General features: G+C 36.2%; 1 protein-coding gene across 1 annotated transcript in view; it reads right to left on the reverse strand.

Moving 5' to 3' along the window:
• Positions 1-529: 529 nt before the first annotated feature.
• Positions 530-20,047, reverse strand: part of LOC142344847 (uncharacterized) — a 20,743-nt gene continuing 1,225 nt past the window's right edge. Inside the window, exons 2-3 of the mRNA XM_075396865.1 lie at positions 14,587-16,032; positions 530-1,829 (exon numbers count right to left, since the gene is read on the reverse strand). Of these exons, the coding sequence (XP_075252980.1) occupies positions 677-1,829; positions 14,587-16,032 (2,599 nt within the window). The 3' untranslated portion in view covers positions 530-676. The remainder of the gene's footprint in view (positions 1,830-14,586; positions 16,033-20,047) is intronic.

Consider the following 20,047-nt stretch of genomic DNA (forward strand, 5'->3'; position numbering starts at 1 on the left):
ACGGACATAAAGTTTTTGATGTAATTAATGTTTGTTGTTGTTGTTGTTGCTGTTGTTGTTGTTTACTTTTGCTGTTCGTCTTGACCTGCTTTCTTAATATTGGCATATCTCATCAATCTAATGCATCATTTTTTTTAACTCCACAGAGTTATTTGCTTTGGAGGTTATCTTTTCGTTCATATAGAAATCTTTTTTGAAAATTAATTGAATTTTTGGGTTTTTCTATCTGTTCCTCATATGGTAGAGAATTATGCCAAAATTGTGGATGAGCGGGGTCGGAACCTTATGTGCGATCGCACATTACCGAGCCTCCCTGTTACTTTAAAAGGTCACTCGATTACAATTAAAAAGATAAAACTGGGTAAAGACAAATCATAACATTTTAAATTAAATATCAAAGTACTGTTTACTCAGTAATAATTAACTTGTTCACAAGAGTACAGCAGAATAACCGTTAAATTTTATCGCTCATATTACGGATGTTTGAAAACTTATGTTCCCATGAAAATAGACTGGTCAAAATTTTGTCAGATGAACATTAGTCCATAGTTTTAAGCACGGCTATTCTGTTGAAATCGAACAAAACTATTAACTTTTCCTAAAAAGGTAATTAGAAACTGCGCCACTAAAGAAGCACATGTTGAGATTAATAACAGTAATTGAGCTCTCCTTGGAGCTAATCAAGGCAAATGAGCTCCGGAACAGGTCTAGGTACACTGTAAGGTTTAACATAGGCAGGCTCTACCTGATGATGAGTCAAAGTAGATTTCTGATGAAGAATTTCACCTCTAAAATGGTTGTTTTTGTGATTAACACTATTGCTGTTTTTGTCTGGCTGTGGTTTTGTATGTTCTTTTGACACATGGTCATTGAAATGAGCCTGAACTCTAAACACCTTCAGGCAATTTGGCTCACTGCATACGAAGATTGGCTTCGTTTTGAAATGGATTTCGTATACGTGACTTTTTAAGGCAGCTAAGGAAGATAAAGCTAAGATTGAAGAATTACATTCTTGTACTGGGCAGAGGAACGGCTTTTTAGCCTCCATCAATTTTTTAAACTCTTCGTTTACATGATTGTCTAATTCGTCCTGATCGGCTAGTAATTCATTGCAGAAACAGCACAAGTTCATATCGGCAAAATGTCGTACAAAGTGACTTTTATACTTTTCTACGCTTCTGTACGATACTTTACAAGCTTTGCAAACGTATCGAAAGTCGGCTAAGGATTCAATTTGCTCCGGGTGTTGCTGCCTGATATGTTTCCCTTTATCTTTCGGAGTGCAACATTTAGCACCGCAGGTTTTGCAAACAAGGCAGTCTGCGACAACTTTGTGCATTCTCCTCCGCGAAAAGTTTGGAAAATTTTGTTTGCAGTGATCACATGAAAATTGTTTAGTATTTTTTCCAGCCAGATCCGATTTCACGATTTGCGTAATTCCATACTCGGGCATGTCGGCGACGAGAAACGATTGATGCTCTGTTCGTACATGTTTTGCAAAAGCGACATATGTGAGAAGGACCTTGGAACACAGCACGCATGTGTAGCCATCACCAGCATTATTTCGATGCTTCTCTCGGTAATGATCGATCAACTCAGTTTTGCCAGCTACAACCTGTTTACAAAGCAAGCAGGCTTTTTCACGTTGGCACAATTCATCGTGGAGCATTCCAACGTCATCTGATTCTTGGAAACCAGAGAACGCTGTACAGCAATTTTTGCCATTCACAGCAAGATACAGACTAGGCTTTGCTCGTTTGACAGCAGGGGCTTCTCCCACGGAATTCACGGGAGGCCAATCGCGCTTGAGAGATCCAATCAGTGGCACCCTGAATATATAAACAAGTAAAATAAATCTGGGGAATATTGACAGTGAGATTAGTTTAATAAATGTCGATGAAGATCAGTTATGTTACTTCCTACAAAAATTACAACCCGTCTGCTTTTGCATAAAAATATATCCAAGCTTGTAAACGCAAAATTCATGAGTAAACAATACTTATCAGAAGCTCCTAGGGTTAGATAACACTCATGTCACAATTTCAATTATGGATTTTCCCCACAACACAATGATGACATGTATTAAACGGCGTCACTTTAGAGCCACAAAAAAAGCTCTGGAGGAGTATTGTTTTCATTTGGTAGCGAAATGCTATCCAAAAAATTCGGTTTTACTTTTCCAGTTTCCACCAAATCTCTCAATATTAAATTTTTTGCACCTAATCTCTTTTCTCAAAGCATCTTATAAATTTAAATTCTAAGCAGACTATATTTTGGCAGCGAAAATAAACAAAAACTATTAAGACTGCTCGAATACTGAATTTGTAGACCTGAAGCACCAAACATACCCGGCAGATTGCCGGAAAATAGCCGCCGTTGATTCCAATAATTGGGATTGAAATAACAGAAGATATTGAAAAAAAAAAAGATTTTTGTACATTTTTTAAGTCCGATTTATTTTGATGGCATTTCGTAGTTGATCACACTTCTGTTTCTAGAGAGAGCCTACTATCAATAACAATAAGCATTAGAGATGGTAAATAACACTTATAGGAACGACGTTCAAATAGCGGGCATCTAAAATTGGGCTTTATGGGTTTATCCCGTTTCTATTTCTGACATCCATTTTTGTACTAACTCTGTTCATTTTGAATTGCTTTGCTGAGCAACTGATGTTCAAAATCACTTTTAGCAGAATGAGAGAAGAGAGAAACTAGCATAGAGAAGTCAAAAATATTTCAAGCAAAATGTTGAAAAGGCGGCAAAATGAGGTAAAGCGAAACATTTTTTTATTCGACGAAGTAAAAAAAACATAGCAGGACAAGTCCTGAAATACAATCCAAGTAATTGAATGAACGACAGACCTAATGAACCTGACCAGCAGATCAATTGAACAATCCCAGCCAACAAGACAAAATATCAAAAGTAGAGAAACTCAAAGAATCAAAAAAACTAACCAAAAAAACGATCATTGCTAAAACCCTTGAAGCTTTTAACTTGAAGGCCATATACTCATTTCAAAATACTCATTAACTCACGCAAAAACCTTGAAAGAGATGAATATGCCACTAAAAGTAGATAAAGTGGACAAATATGACAAATGCATCAAGAAACTGAGAAGAGAAAATTTAAAGAAAGTTTCCAAAAATAGGGCTATAAAAAAAGTCAAAAATTTTTTTTGACTCTGGAGTTCCGTTTTTTATACCGTCTACAACATTTAAAAAGTTTCGTTGGCCAGTAAAGATAGTCAAATTCAGAGAATGACAAAAAAATCGAAAAATTTAAAAACAATCAAAAATTTTAAATTGCAAGCTTTATTTAAAAAATTCCCTACAATTGCAAAATTAGAAAACTGGAAACTATATTATTGCCCCTAGAAACTATGTAGTAACATACTAGCAAACCCTATAGGAGGTCCCCTGGCCACTGAATAAAAATTTCAAAAATTTAAAGGAAAAAATTGCAACTTTATCAAAAAATTTGTAAAGATATTAAAATGTTGAATACCATTCCAAGGCCAAAAAATATTTTCAGTAAACTGTTAGCAAACCCTAGATGAGGCTTCTTGCCCCTGGGGCTGGAAAATATGAATAATGACAATAAATGTCAGAAAATTTGAAAAAAAAACCAAGTTGATTTAAAAAAAATTGGTAAAATTCATGAAGTTAAAATGTTTAAAACCACTTCATTACCAATAGAAACAATGCAATAAACTATTATTAAACCCGAGAGGAGCGTTTTGGACACCAAAGTCTGGAACAACTCAAAAAATGACAAAAATTATCAAACAATTTGAAAAAACTAGTATAAATTACCGTGTTTATGTTTGGAGTAGCAATAGTTATAGCGCTTAAAGTGGCCGTAAAAAGCAATTACGTCTTGCAAAGGACCTATATCAACTTTAATAAAGGCCATATATGAATTATTTCAAAAAGACTCATTAACTCACGCAAAAACCTTGAAAGAGATGATTATGCCACTAAAAGTAGATAAAGTGGACAAATATGACAAATGCGTCAAGAAACTGAGAAGAGAAAATTTAAAGAAAGTTTCCAAAAATAGGGCTATAAAAAAGTCAAAAAATTTTTTTGACTCCGGAGTTCCGTTTTTTGTACCGTCTACAACATTTAAAAAGTTTCGTTGGCCAGTAAAGATAGTTAAATTCAGAGAATGACAAAAAATCCAAAAATTTAAAAACAATCAAAAATTTTAAATTGCAAGCTTTATTTAAAAAATTCCCTACAATTGCAAAATTAGAAAACTGAAAACTATATTATTGCCCCTAGAAACTATGTAGTAACATACTAGCAAACCCTATAGGAGGTCCCCTGGCCACTGAATAAAAATTTCAAAAATTTAAAGGAAAAAATTGCAACTTTATCAAAAAATTTGTAAAGATATTAAAATGTTGAATACCATTCCAAGGACAAAAAATATTTTCAGTAAACTGTTAGCAAACCCTAGATGAGGCTTCTTTTCCCCTGGGGCTGGAAAATATGAATAATGACCATAAATGTCAGAAAATTTGAAAAAAAAACCAAGTTGATTTTAAAAAATTGGTAAAATTCATGAAGTTAAAATGTTTAAAACCACTTCATTACCAATAGAAACAATGCAATAAACTATTATTAAACCCGAGAGGAGTTTTTTGGACACCAAAGTCTGGAACAACTCAAAAAATGACAAAAATTATCAAACAATTTGAAAAAACTAGTATAAATTACCGTGTTTATGTTTGGAGTAGCAATAGTTATAGCGCTTAAAGTGGCCGTAAAAAGCAATTACGTCTTGCAAAGGACCTATATCAACTTTAATAAAGGCCATATATGAATTATTTCAAAAAGACTCATTAACTCACGCAAAAACCTTGAAAGAGATGATTATGCCACTAAAAGTAGATAAAGTGGACAAATATGACAAATGCGTCAAGAAACTGAGAAGAGAAAATTTAAAGAAAGTTTCCAAAAATAGGGCTATAAAAAAGTCAAAAAATTGTTTTGACTCCGGAGTTCCGTTTTTTGTACCGTCTACAACATTTAAAAAGTTTCGTTGGCCAGTAAAGATAGTTAAATTCAGAGAATGACAAAAAATCCAAAAATTTAAAAACAATCAAAAATTTTAAATTGCAAGCTTTATTTAAAAAATTCCCTACAATTGCAAAATTAGAAAACTGAAAACTATATTATTGCCCCTAGAAACTATGTAGTAACATACTAGCAAACCCTATAGGAGGTCCCCTGGCCACTGAATAAAAATTTCAAAAATTTAAAGGAAAAAATTGCAACTTTATCAAAAAATTTGTAAAGATATTAAAATGTTGAATACCATTCCAAGGCCAAAAAATATTTTCGGTAAACTGTTAGCAAACCCTAGATGAGGCTTCTTTTCCCCTGGGGCTGGAAAATATGAATAATGACCATAAATGTCAGAAAATTTGAAAAAAAAACCAAGTTGATTTTAAAAAATTGGTAAAATTCATGAAGTTAAAATGTTTAAAACCACTTCATTACCAATAGAAACAATGCAATAAACTATTATTAAACCCGAGAGGAGTGTTTTGGACACCAAAGTCTGGAACAACTCAAAAAATGACAAAAATTATCAAACAATTTGAAAAAACTAGTATAAATTACCGTGTTTATGTTTGGAGTAGCAATAGTTATAGCGCTTAAAGTGGCCGTAAAAAGCAATTACGTCTTGCAAAGGACCTATATCAACTTTAATAAAGGCCATATATGAATTATTTCAAAAAGACTCATTAACTCACGCAAAAACCTTGAAAGAGATGATTATGCCACTAAAAGTAGATAAAGTGGACAAATATGACAAATGCGTCAAGAAACTGAGAAGAGAAAATTTAAAGAAAGTTTCCAAAAATAGGGCTATAAAAAAGTCAAAAAATTTTTTTGACTCCGGAGTTCCGTTTTTTATACCGTCTACAACATTTAAAAAGTTTCGTTGGCCAGTAAAGATAGTTAAATTCAGAGAATGACAAAAAATCCAAAAATTTAAAAACAATCAAAAATTTTAAATTGCAAGCTTTATTTAAAAAATTCCCTACAATTGCAAAATTAGAAAACTGAAAACTATATTATTGCCCCTAGAAACTATGTAGTAACATACTAGCAAACCCTATAGGAGGTCCCCTGGCCACTGAATAAAAATTTCAAAAATTTAAAGGAAAAAATTGCAACTTTATCAAAAAATTTGTAAAGATATTAAAATGTTGAATACCATTCCAAGGCCAAAAAATATTTTCAGTAAACTGTTAGCAAACCCTAGATGAGGCTTCTTTCCCCCTGGGGCTGGAAAATATGAATAATGACAATAAATGTCAGAAAATTTGAAAAAAAAACCAAGTTGATTTTAAAAAATTAGTAAAATTCATGAAGTTAAAATGTTTAAAACCACTTCATTACCAATAGAAACAATGCAATAACCTATTATTAAACCCCAGAGGAGCTTTTTGGACACCAAAGTCTGGAACAACTCAAAAAATGACAAAAATTATCAAACAATTTGAAAAAACTAGTATAAATTACCGTGTTTATGTTTGGAGTAGCAATAGTTCTAGCGCTTAAAGTGGCCGTAAAAAGCAATTACGTCTTGCAAAGGAACTATATCAACTTTAATAAACCTCAATTTTAGACTGGTCTAACAAAAAATCCAAAAATGACGAAAAATTGCTAAAAATTTCATTATTTTAGGCTCCCAAAAACTCCCAAAAATGACCTTTTAACCTTGAATTACGGCCTTCCCAGTAGCTTCACCACTGAGTACTTGAGGGACGACTAAACGCGGGCCTCTAATCAAACTTGATGCCCGCTGAGCTTTACCTGTTTATCCCGTTTTAAAAGCTCAAATTCATGAAAACAGGTGTGAAAACATCTTACAAAAATAAAAAAAAGACAGAGCACCAATACAATCCAATTCTTGGATTGTAATAGCAGCGCTATAATAGCCGGCTGAGAAGATGAGGGCGGCTATTAAACAGAAAGAAATCCAAACCTGATCTTGGAGTTTTTGATTTCAAGTACGAGTAACTCAAACTCAATTTCTGATAAACTCAATACGGCTGACAATAAGTCAAGACCGAGCATTGTAAAACATAACCGACACTAGCTTCGGGCGAAATACTCTCAAACAACTGGCGGTCGGTTGCCTTCGGAAGTAGCTAGCTGGGTGGCTTAGGGGTGCTAGCATTGGGGGGGGGGTGTCAAGCAATGGGAGGGTTGGAGAGAGGGGGTCCAAATTTTGTAGAGGAGGGTAGACGGGGTGACTGAGTTTAAGAACCGCCCTTCACATAATAAAATTGTCTTCTCAATACAGTTTCGGTGAATCGCATACTTACGAGACTCCAAGTCTTAAGGCCCTAAGATTGCTGCTCAGCCACTTAATGTCCTCCGGGCTCTACTTGTTTATCCCGTTTTTGAGGAGGAAAAGCTAACAGCGTTAGACTAAAAATAGGTCAAGCTAAGACTCGCATTAAAAGAGACCACAGGATAAATACAATTGTTACAAATTTCGTTAGAGAGGAACTAAACAAATAAATGGACGATAAAATTGCAAAATTATTGGATCTAAGCACCATTAGAGATTGATAGAGCGTTTTTACAACAGTATCAAGTGAAAAAACTAAAGAAAAAAAACGAAATGAGTTCGAATGGCTATAATAGGAAACAGATTATATTTAACACATTCAAAACATCGGGCGAACTGCTCTCAAACGACCGGCCGGCGAGCGGTTGGTTTCGCAAGTAGCTAACTACGGTTTAGTGAGGCTGGCTTTGACTTAATTGAAGGGGCGTGAAGTGAGCGTAGCGTGGGGGGGGGGGGGCAACAGTGGGGGAGGGGACTGTGGGAGGGGGGTTTTTGGCTACACGGGGCTCTTCCGGCCTGAACGATGTGCAGGGGTGAGGCTTGGGGTGATGGGGGTGGTTAACCACTAAGAACCTCCATTCATATCATAGGTATAAGTCTCCAAAACAGTTTCTGTGAATCCCATACTTGAAAACTAGTGCGTTGAAAGGCTCTAAGAGAACTTAATGCCAGCTGGGCACTACCTGTTTATCCCGTTTTTGAGGACTAAAGTCAAAAGGATCAGACAAAAAATCGGTCAAGCGAAAAATCGCAGAAAAAAGTCCGATAAGACTAAAAAAAAACTGCCATACTCAACTTCGTTTGAGAGCAATTTTATCCATGATCGATAAGCGTAAAAGGAAACAACAACTACCTTTTAAACTGTACATGAAAACATAACCGAATAAACGTCGGAAGAATTGCTCTCGAACGACTAGTGGGAGCTAAAATCAATTGCAGCCTGCTTCAGCCAGGGGGGGCCTAAATGGGACTAAGAAGTTCAATAGTGGGCTTCAAATAACCACATTAGAGGTTAACATATACCACTATTAAGATTTAAAGTGAAAAAAGGCAACAGTTTCGGCGCACTTTTCAGTTGACTTTTAGTATTAAATTGCCGCCAATTGAGTTCAGCTGCTTGAAATTGTGATTGAGAGAGAATTTTAGATCACGCGAAACGCAAAAAGTCAAGGACGTAAGAGTCACTCGAAAAGTCAAAACGGTCAAGCGAAAATTTTACATAAAAAAAGACACACGTTTACAATAATTCCTTCTCTATGAGAGCAATTAATCAGCAGGTGAAAACGAAAATCGCGGGAGAACATCCAAACCAATACCATTTCCTATGGTGATAAAGATATCCAGATCAAAACGTAAAAAAGCGAGATTTTGAAACCATTAACACTACGCGCTTAGCCAACAAAAAAACATAAGATCAAAAAATTAACTTTTAAATTGCAAAAACAAAAATACATGGGGAAAACGATATTCACGTTGTTTTGTCGTCGAAAAGCTTTAGATATATCGGATTTAATCTGTTTTGGCCCCCAGTGTTTTTTACGCCCCGTAGTTACAAGTTATAAGTTGTTATATAGCGCGTTACTATGTAAAAAATAGCAAGCGCCTGGGGTTGTAAAAAATATGAGCTCACTAAGGTGTGGGACCAAAACACAATAGATCCCATATATCTGCTGAAATGATTACATCGACATGTCATCAGAACAAGCAAGCCCACCTGAAAACAAAATTAAATGGCATAAAGCATACTTCATTCAGATAAGCCTTATCACTAGCCTTTCCACGAATGAGTTTCTCTGACCTCAAAATGATTATAACTTCATTTTGTTGAGTCATGCATAATCCAAACCTGTTCATGAAAATGACCTTAAATATTATTGATAGCGAGAGAGCAAGAATAGACGCCACGCTCACAAAACGGCGTTCACGATATGAATCGAAAGTCAATCAAAAAATTTTTTAGCTAATGACAAACGGAATAAAAAAGGGTCGAACGACGAAACATAGAGAAAAGGGCAACCACAAAATAGCTACGCTCAAGTTTTTCAGCTAGAACCTGGAAGCATAGGAAACAAATTATTTTTCTCGACAGTTAAGAGAAGCCGAAAAAGGAAGAATTTTCTCCAATTATATCAGGTTGGTGAATGTCTAAAAAATTGCTGCACAAAAATTACAATTTAGCTAAAAGGAGGCCTAGCAGAAGTGTCACTGAAGCCCCGTCGGGCGAATTGCTCGCAAACGACTGGCGAGCGACGGCGGGGGTGGATGCGGGTGAATGAGAAGGGGTCAAACTCTCACGAATAACCCTTCACACCTTGAATTTGTTTCAAACACAGTTTCGGTGAATTGCATAATTAGGGACTAAATGTCCTCCGGTCTTAACCTGTTTTTGCAAACAAAAGGTCAGAAGAAAAGAAACGACCAGCCGAAAAGTTGGTAGCACAAAAATTGGATAAAAAAGACCAGCCGGTCTAATATAATTATTACATTCTTCGTTTGACAGCATTAAAAAAATTGTAATATTAAATTCAACGTCTGCGCCCACGAACACCTACAAACTATGAAGGAAAAGAAACAGTCGTAATTGACAAACAAATTGCAAGCTGAAAAAAACATTTGAAGATCCCCGAGGCCAAAGAGACGAAGGCAAAATCATACGACTGTTCGATGGCTGACAGCAAAAAAGCAAACATAATCGACTAACGTAGGAGTGAACTGATCTCAAACGACCGGCTGGTTTCGTCAGAAGCCAGCAACAGCTTAGTGAGGCAGGCTTTAGTTTAATTGAAGGGGTGTGAGTTGAGCTCAGCGCCGGTGGGGGGGGGGTGTTGTGCGGGAGGGGTCTTCAACCTCTAAGAACCGCCCTTCACGCCATAAATATGTCTCCAAAACAGTTTCTGTGAATCGCATTCTTTGTGACTAGTGAACTGAACGGCTTCGAGAGAACTTAATGCCCTTTGAGCGCTAAATCTTTATCCGTTTTGAGGACAAAAAGCCAAATAGGTCAGACGAAAGATCGGTCAAGCGAAAAATCGCACAAAAAAAGACCGATAATACTAATAAAATTGCCACATTCACCTTCGTTTGAGAGCAATTAGCCATGATTGATAAGCCTAACAGGAAACAAAAACTACTCCTGTGTATAAAAAAATTATCAGATGACTACCAAGATCATGGGAACTTGTATGTAGACAATCATTTTTCCCGAAACGGTATGAATATTCGAACCACCTTTTTGAACTTCCTTACAATAACAATAATATTGTTATAGGGAGTAAAATTGGTACCAGACAACGCGATTGGGATAAGACAATGCGATGTCAAGTGTTATAACTATTCATGTATACCGAAGTTCGACAGCAAAAGTGTGCCCCAAAAATATCGAGTTCAAAAAATGCGTTAAGTGCTAGAGGATGGTACACATCGTTTTCTGAAGTTTGAGTGCAGGACAACACAAGTTTTTCAAGATTATCAATCATTAGTAAATTTGTTCTGCAAAATTCAACCCCAGCAAAATGATTCATTGTGAGGTTATTCTTTTGAAAAACGCAAATAATAATGTTCAAAAAACTAAAGGAGAAACAAAGTTGATACCAAACCATTTTAACCCTCACCTTAGAAAATATTTGAAACCTTGACACAACTTGCACCACTGGCAATTTCACTTGAAACCAACAACATAGAATCTACTACAAACATCCCAAAAAACTGAAGTCCTTCTTGATGACTTTACAATACAAGAATACGCTTTAGGGTGACCACAACATAAATTTCCTTAACAACCATGAAAGAAAATTCGTAGACACCGTTCTTTTTTATATGACCCGGAGGTTCAAAACTATCCCAGCATAGGCTACAAGCTTGATTGAATAGATAAATAAAAGCAGCAGGAAGTTTACCAGTTGAACGAGCTATTTCTTTCAAGACTCAACTCAAAACAGATCATAGTGCTATCGGAATTTTCAACTTCAGCTAGGACAGAAAATAACGCCCACCAAAAAATTCAAAGCTTAATTAAAATACACTTGGAAAAAATGTAGTCGACATTAAACTCTCAGGTAATAAAACATAACAGACTAAAGAAAATCGGGGTCAAGTAATTGGGGTAGGGTTGCGAAGGCTAGATGAGAGCGGGGTTCAAATTGACAGGTGGAGGAGGGTTGACAATGAGTGTTGCGGGAGGGGGGCTGTTGGTGGGTGGGTAGGTGTCAGGTAACTGAGGGTGTTCAAACTTTCAAGAATAACCGCCCTTCACACCATAAAATTATCTCCTCAAAACAGCTTAGAGTTCTAAAAGAACCTAATGCCCGCCAAACGTTACTTGTTTTTCCCGTTTTGAGGACGAAAAGACAAATGGGCCAGACGAAAAATTGGTCAAGCAAAAAAAATCACATAAAAAGACTACAGGTAATGCAATCGTTACAAACTTCGTTTGAGAGCAATTAAAACAGTTCAAAAGATATCTTCATTCTTTTTATTAAATGCTGCGATAAATGATGCTTCTATTAGCTGCCCTCAATTAACCAACAATCACAGTAACGTACACTCAGTGGACCTTATCTCTATGAATAAAGGTAAAGAAAAGTCAATTTGAAAGTAAGTTTCAGTCACGTATGAACAAGTACAAAATCAAGCAAATGAAAAAAAAATCTCGCTCCAAAAAGAGTGAAAAACGTCATGCATGCTTTCAGTTGAAAATGCATGAATGAAAAACAGAGATTTGAAGTGATCGTGACGTTATATGGTCGTAACAAAAACCTTGACTATGAAAAAAACCAAGAGATGTGCAATAATCGCCCCAGCTACCGCATTGCAGCTATTATACAAAAAATGTTCAAAAATCAGCATTTTGCCCAAAATAATAGCTCCGAAAATGACTCCAGCATGAAAAAATTGCAATACCAGAAAATAAGGGTAAGGTAGCTAATTTTTTAAAGAAAAACCAAACATCTTTCACGTTGTCGCCCTGTATTTATTCAACTCCTCTAAACTCTATTGAAGTATAATTAGAGCTTACATTCAATTTAAATTTATTAAGAGTGCGCAAAAAAGTGAGGTGAGCTATAAAAACTCATAAAAATTCACAACATTTTTGCAGTAAAAAAGCAGTAGAAACACAAAAAGCAGCAAAAAATAACTCCATGATCATAAATTAAGCTGCATATGTGTAGAAGTTACAGAAACAAGCCCAACTTTGACACCATAACGCCCGATCAAATGGTCGTATAAAAATCGTGGCGACGACAAATTGAAAACATAGCTGGCAGCTTGCCAGAAAATTGCCGCAATAGATTCGTAGATCGGCAGTCTAAAAAACAACAGTAAGATCGGCAGTAAAAAACAGTAAGATCGGCAGTAGATCGGCAGTAAAAAAATTCGTTTTTCATTGAAGGCTGATCTGTTATATTTTGATTAAAAATCTGTATAAGTTATTGCTGCCTCTATAAGCTGATCTCAAATAACCTTCATTTAGAGTGACACACACCCATTTGACCTTATCTCTTTGAATTAATGTAAATAAAAGTCAATTTCAAAGTGACGAAGTCATTTTTGAGAGTGAGGTAAGTCAAGGGTGACGAAAAATTTAATCACGCGAATGAACAAAAAAACTCGCTTCACTAAGAGCGAAAAATGACGTCACGCATGCAATTCAGTTGAAATTGCATGAACGAATGAACAAAAAGTGGCTGTGACGTCATATGGTCGTAACAAAAATCATGACGACGAAATAAAAAAACATAGGAGGACAAGTCCTGACGTACAATTCAAAGAATTTTCATAAACTAAACAGAAAACTAGACCTAGAACGGACTATGGTAGGATTGGAAAACCATTTAGAAAAAAAATCCAATCCAAAAAATTGAAAAAACAGTAAAAATCAAAGTGAAATTGCCGCATGTGAACAAAAAACCACTAGCGAGAAAGCGAATTTTTGCTCGAACACCGTTTTCTCACTCCACTTTAAATTTAGAGCGAAAAAATTTCACGCCGCAAAACCACTCGTTTTTTGCTCCACTTCCTGTTTCGGCGTGACCAAAATCACTACTCCAATTTGACTTCAAAAATCATGAAAATGTGTGAAGAGATCTTAAAAAAAAGACAGCGCCCCAATACAATTCAAATTCTTTGAATTGTAAAAAAAAAACAAGAGAAGGCCAATAATAGCCCCAGCTATCGCTGTGCGGCTATTAAACATTAGCTGGAAAACTAAGAAAACGGCTCGAAGGAAAAATTTACTAAAACCGCAGTCAGCCAATTACTTATTACAAAAACTTCATATTTCAGTATACTATTCAATTAAAAGAAAAAATATAGATTTTTGAAAATCATATGTTTGATAAATCTCGGAAATCTGGGATAATCAACTTGGCCCTTAAAATACGGTTTTTTTAATGTTCGAGTAAAAAACACTTAACAGGTACAACGAAACAAAGAAACCCGAGAAAAACACTTGGAGACAACTTACTTCTGCGCAGATTTGATGACTTCATCTTCTTGACATTGTGATACCTGCTAAGTTAGCGTTCCGTTTTGTGTCAAAATCACTGGCGTACGGGAGTGTGTAGTGATGTAAAAGGTTTGTCCAAACATTCGTGAAAAGTTGGTCTAATTTTGTGTTGAATATTGAAGTTTTACTTTCGTAAACTATAGGGTGGTAGTTTACTTTTGATGTTCACTATACAAAGAATTTTTACTTTGTAAATTGTTATGTGCTAACTTAACTTTGATGTTCAGTATTCATTAGTTGGCAACAAAGCCCCTAATCATTAAGAATTATTAATAGTTATAATATACACTTTTTGGAAAAAATAACAATCGACTCGTGAAAGAAGGAAAAACTGCTTTTCATCAAAAGTTAACTATGTAAAATCGCACATTCCGTTCTCATGAGCAAGTTCAAGGTGAAAATAATAAATTTAACTGAATAACCATTCTTAGTTCCGTAAAACCGTTCCGCTCTTCTAACACTCTTACTGTGCTGATCGATCTTTTTTTGCTCTAACTAATAGAAGTAGCATGCACACAAATTTCTCAAAAAGGCCGCCGAACTAAATCAGTCACCTGTCCTAAAGTTTAGTCGCATTTGCTCACAGGCTAAGCTCATGCTACTTAACTTTAAAATTTTTCCTGATACACATGCAATTAATCTCTATTAACTAAGCTCGTAATCTGTTAGGCGGCTTTATATATCCTAGTCTCCATACTTACATATCACTATACGCATGAATTTCCTTTTCGTGTAGCTTGCATCCTGGCAATGTAGCAAACACCTGGTCACAATATTGACACTTGAAGGAGGCTTTCTTGACCAAATCACTATGCTCCAATTTTTCATGTTGCTCTAAAGCTCGGGCATCGTTGAAAGTGGCACCACACTTTCGTCTTTTGCAGTTAAAAACTTGCTTTTCAAACATTTGACGTACAAACTCAGGGTACACATGAAGAAAAGCATGAAACTTTGCTTTGTTCAGCTTGTAGTGAGGATAAATTTTTGAACAAAATTTGCACTGAAATTCTTCTTTGTTCTTATCCGAGCACAGGCGAATAATATTGTTATTTAAGCTTTCATGTTTTGCATTTCTGACGTGTTTTTCCAGCAAAGCTATATCCGCACAATTAACCCCACATTCAGCACACTTGAGTTCGTTTGAGTTTGTTACTAAGCCTAACCCGTTCACATCAAAAGGGGAGAATCGGGGTACTACTATTGGATCCGGAATCTCCGACTTGACCAAAGCCTTTTGAGGCGAATATCGCACCGGGGTCCATTCGTTTTCAATTCCAGATGCTGCTTCTGGTATTAGGGCTTGGACAAAATAGGATTCGTGCGAAGACTTGGTCATATCGAATGCGCTGAAACTCGGAGGCTGAGAGTTGACTATCTTTTTATTCTTTGCCTCTGCGGGCTTCGTTTTTTGAGGAGGGCTGGGTAGAGTTTTGTTTGGCGAGCGTTTTTCCCCTGGGAGTCGAAACTCGACGTTTTTCTTGGGCTTTGAAGCATGATTTTTGGCTTTGTGCACAGAACTGCGCGCTGGATTGGTTATAATTGGTTTAGGTGTGACAATAAGCTTTTCCGGGTTCTTAAGAAAATTAAAAGACAAGCTTTGAGGTTTAATCGGTTTTTTATCCTTAACCTGAGCTAACTTTTCTAACTTGGCCTTTTGATCTACTTTCTGACCTGTTCCTTCCATTTCATAAGCCTCATATTTGCACTGAGCTTTCGCTTCGTGCTTTTTCAGTTTCTGCTTACTGCTGAATGCTCGTCCACAGATCTGACACGAAAACCTATCTGGTCTTACTAAACACAGCTTCAAGTGGGTTATCAATTGCTCGGCATTCTTTAACTGTAGACTACAATACTCGCACCTATTTGGAGATCTTTCCTTCTCGGATACATGAACTGCAACCAACCTGATACTTGATGTCTGGCTGTCAGTCTCCACTTTCTCTGGACGAGGCTTCGGTTTTGGTGAGGTAGGCAAGCGTACAGATTGCTCGTTACACCCGTAAGTGATGCCTTGCAAAACTACACAGCAATTTTTCAGAAGTTTCAAATTTTCTGCTGTCAAATATACACGATCTTGATGGTCTTGCGGGTGTAGCATTTGATCAAGTTGTTGCTCTATGTTTGGATTTCGCAAGCAGTAGTCGTATCTAAACAAATGAAACAAACCGAAATGACTTCGGAAGGAATGCTATCAAACGATTTGAGAATCACACGATTTGCAGAGCAACACATGCAGCAGAGAGGGTTAGACTTTTTAACCCAATGCTAAAGTACCTAGCCGATTAAAAAGGCTACGTTGTTATAAGTCTTATAAGATTTGTTATAAGAGTTATAAGGTTACGTAATTTCAAGAAAATAGTAGGATTTGCAATTTGAAATATACGGAGAGAGAAGCATTTTAAGTTTTGTTATGGCTTTTCAGCAGTGAATCCAGCTGCTTCCTTTTTTGTATTATTTTAATTAGCTTAAGATTCTTTTGCCAGGGCAACAAATTTCACGGGCAAATGCTAGTACCGGAACAGTATATCCGACGAACGCATTCAATCGTTGCACCTATTTGGAGATCTTTCCCCCGATACATGAACTGCAACCAAACTTATACTTGACGTCTGGCTGTCACTGTCCACTTTATCTGGACAAAGCTTCGGTTTTGGTACGCTGAATGCAACTGTTAAAACCACATATAGAGGAAAAGGAGTCGAATGTAAAAAATGTGAGAATATGTTCCATGCAAAATGCCAGAATATTGATGATCAGTCTACGCCAAAATGAAAGACGTGGTGAGGGTATGGCTCTAATTGCCAAAAAATGAACAAAACAGATAGTGAACCGGAAACAGAAAGACAATTATTCGAAAAATATGTAGAAGATATAATTTGCACTGAAAGTGGCGAATAAGATAGTCTGCTTAGAACAGTCAACAACAGGAAAATCGAATTCACAATGGAGAGGCTAGACGAAAATGGTAATTTCTCATTTTTAGACATGACCATAAATCTAAATCTCTGAAAAGAAATGAATAGTTAATAGTTGGTGGTACAAGAAACCAACCCAAACCTGGGTTGTCTTGAATTTCCGTGGCTGTGCATCAACTCAACATAAAAAATATCGTAAAAACGACTGTTCACCGCATTTTTAGAAGCCCCAGTAAATGCCAAAATTTTGATAAAGCTCTGAAAAAGAAGAAAGATATTTGGTCACAGAAATAATACCCTGAGAGCTGTACTTCTAGAATCATCAATGATGCCTAACAAATTATAAATTAACCACAACTGAAGAATGATGGCGAGAAATTACAACAGTGAATACAAATCACAAGAGAAAGACGTTAAACCATTATTTTTTGTGCAGTACCGAGGTAACATCAGCCTGCAATTAAACCACAAAATAGAATAAACTTGCGAATGACCACGATATTCAACACACAAATTTTGAACATGCTTCCCGTCCCTGAAATCAGGTTTTGAAAACAATCTGAAATCTCATGATTATTATTATTATTATTAATATTATTATTATCATTATTATTATTGGTTTAAGCACCATTTAAAATCTCAATAGTGCAGGAAAATTAAAACAGATGAGTTTTGAGTTTTCGCCTGAATAAAATTTCAGATGGAATCAGTTTCAAATCAAATGAGATTTTAATCCCTTCAACAGCGACAGCATGAGAGAACGAACGTCTTCCAAAGTTAGAGCGAAATTTGGGATCAAGTAAATTGTAAAAATATTGAGACCTCGTAGCCATGTGTTTCATTTCATTAGTTCCGATAAATATAGTGGGAGTTTGCCAGGCTGATGTATAAAGCGATGCGCATAAAACAGGATTTTGAACACAGTGCGCTGCCTAATTGGCAACCAGTGCAGCTGCTTCAGGTACGACGAGGTTGTGTTGAAGGCGACAATCGAAAAATCAAATGCGCGGCAGAGTTCATTATTCGCTGTAGTTTTAACAAAAAGTTAGGCATACCATAATAAAGAGAATTACAGTAGTCAACACCGGAAAGACATCCATATAAGATAACTTGCTGCGAACGATTTGAAAGATAATTTTTAAAAAACAGTAACACCACCGATTGCAAACCAATCTTTTTCGCTAATATCAAATAAAAAATGATGATCAATAATATCAAACGCAGCGGACAGGTCTAACCCAATATATATCACGGAGCGCGATTCGTCTAGATAGCAAAGAAGATCATTAAAGACCTTCAGCACAGCCGTTTCCGTTGAATGCGAGCAACGAAAAGCACTCTGATATTTGCATGAGAGTACTGGATTCAAGATAAAAATTAATTTGCTCAAAAACAACTCTTTCAATGACTTTTTACAGGAATCTTAGATTTGTCACAGGGCGATAAATCGACAACAACTCAGGATCAAGGTTAGACTTCTTTAAGAGCCGCCTTACTACTCCTTGTTTGAATTGATTTGGAAAGTATCCTGTCTGGAGAGTTAAATTGATTAACGCAATGATGTAGTCCAGAGAATTTGTCAAAACAATTTTATATAACCTCGTTGGTATTACATCACTCGGTGCCGTACTGTTCGAAGTTTTTGGTAGAAGTAAACGCAAATCGCTCAGTGTGAAAACTTGAAAATTGTCCAGGGTAGTTGTATGTGAATCATTCAATTCTAGGCCATTCGTTAGAGGTAGTGAAACTTATACGGCTTCTATTTTGTAAACAAAGATAGCATTGAACTTCTTTGATAAACATTCAGGCTCCCCTAGTGACTGCGGCATGACAGCATTATTTTTTCCCAAGAGTTGCTGTAGCATAGAATACTTAACACGCTTATTTTCACTAGCGACACATTTTTTCGATGTATTCACTTCTTTTTGGTAAACAGCTCAAAATACACCAAAACTCAATTAAGAAACCGGCTTTTAGCTTGGCAATTTCCATTCTTTCGGTAAGCTTTCTCAGACTTTCTTCTCACCGTTCTCAGCTCGTTTCACCGTTCTCAGCTCATCGTCAAAGAATCGGCACGTATGGTTTCTCACATTTAATTTTCAGAGGATGGTTCTCATCGACATAGCTGATTTCGTTCATTAAAACCCTGTTCCAAACAATTTCAGGATTATCTCTGTTGATAGGAGCAACAATATTTTCTGCAAACGCTGCCACGTCAAAATTTCAGCCATTTTCTGCACGAGACCTTCTTTACAGCTAAATTCTCGTTTTTTTGCAGAAGATCAAAGTGCACAACTCCATGATCAGAGCTTGTAACGAAATCTAAAAGAGGTTCTGATACTTCAACCTCCTCGGATGTAATGACCTGGTATAAAATTCCAGGACTCTCGTGAGTAGGGACAGTAACTTGCTCTTGCAAACCAAATTCATTCAAAAAAGAGATTCAATTACTTGACGCATCGTTTGATAGCAGCACAGAAATAATGATATCGCCTACAATAATTATTTTTTTGAACAACAGCGCTTCCTCCTCAAAAAACGAGGTTAACTCACTTATAAAGACACGTACATTAGTATTTGGTCCACGGCATATACAAACAAAAAGATACACCGACTTGCCAAGCGTAAATTCAAGAAAAGCCACCTCCGCGTCCGTAAAGCACTTGTTTGAAAAATTATCGACACGTAAATTTCCATTATAGAACACCGCTAATCCTCCGCCACATTTTTCTTTTCTATTTGCACTTAAGTAACAATAGCCACTTGGGCAACACTGCTGGAGATAAAACATTTGCGTTATCTTTGATCCACGTTATCTTCGATCCACTCATTTGATCAATGAACTCAGTTGTTGCTGATGCAATTCCGACTAAATCGGCCAAACTTGACATTTGACAACGCGAATTTTGGAGCATTTCGGGACAACAAGAGCCACAAATTGACATTGAGGCTTGAAGTGCATAAAGCATGTTCTGTCAAAAATTTTCGAATTAACATGTGCGAAGATCGATTACGAAAATTTCTCATTGAAGAAATCTTATTAACAGACTAAATTGAAACGGTTTTAAAGTAAAGCCAACAATTTAAACCAAACTGTAATGCGCGAACCTATTCGAATTTTAGAAAGATTTGCAAATGTAAATAGATTCGAAGTTGCTCATTATTACAATCGATTATTGATTATATTTAATCAATTTACATAACTAAATGACTTTTATATTATTATTATGGCTTCGACAAACGTGAG

The sequence above is a fragment of the Convolutriloba macropyga genome, chromosome 8 (genome assembly GCF_964194025.1).
Source record: "Convolutriloba macropyga chromosome 8, txConMacr16.3, whole genome shotgun sequence".
Classification (NCBI taxonomy): Eukaryota; Metazoa; Xenacoelomorpha; order Acoela; family Convolutidae; genus Convolutriloba; species Convolutriloba macropyga.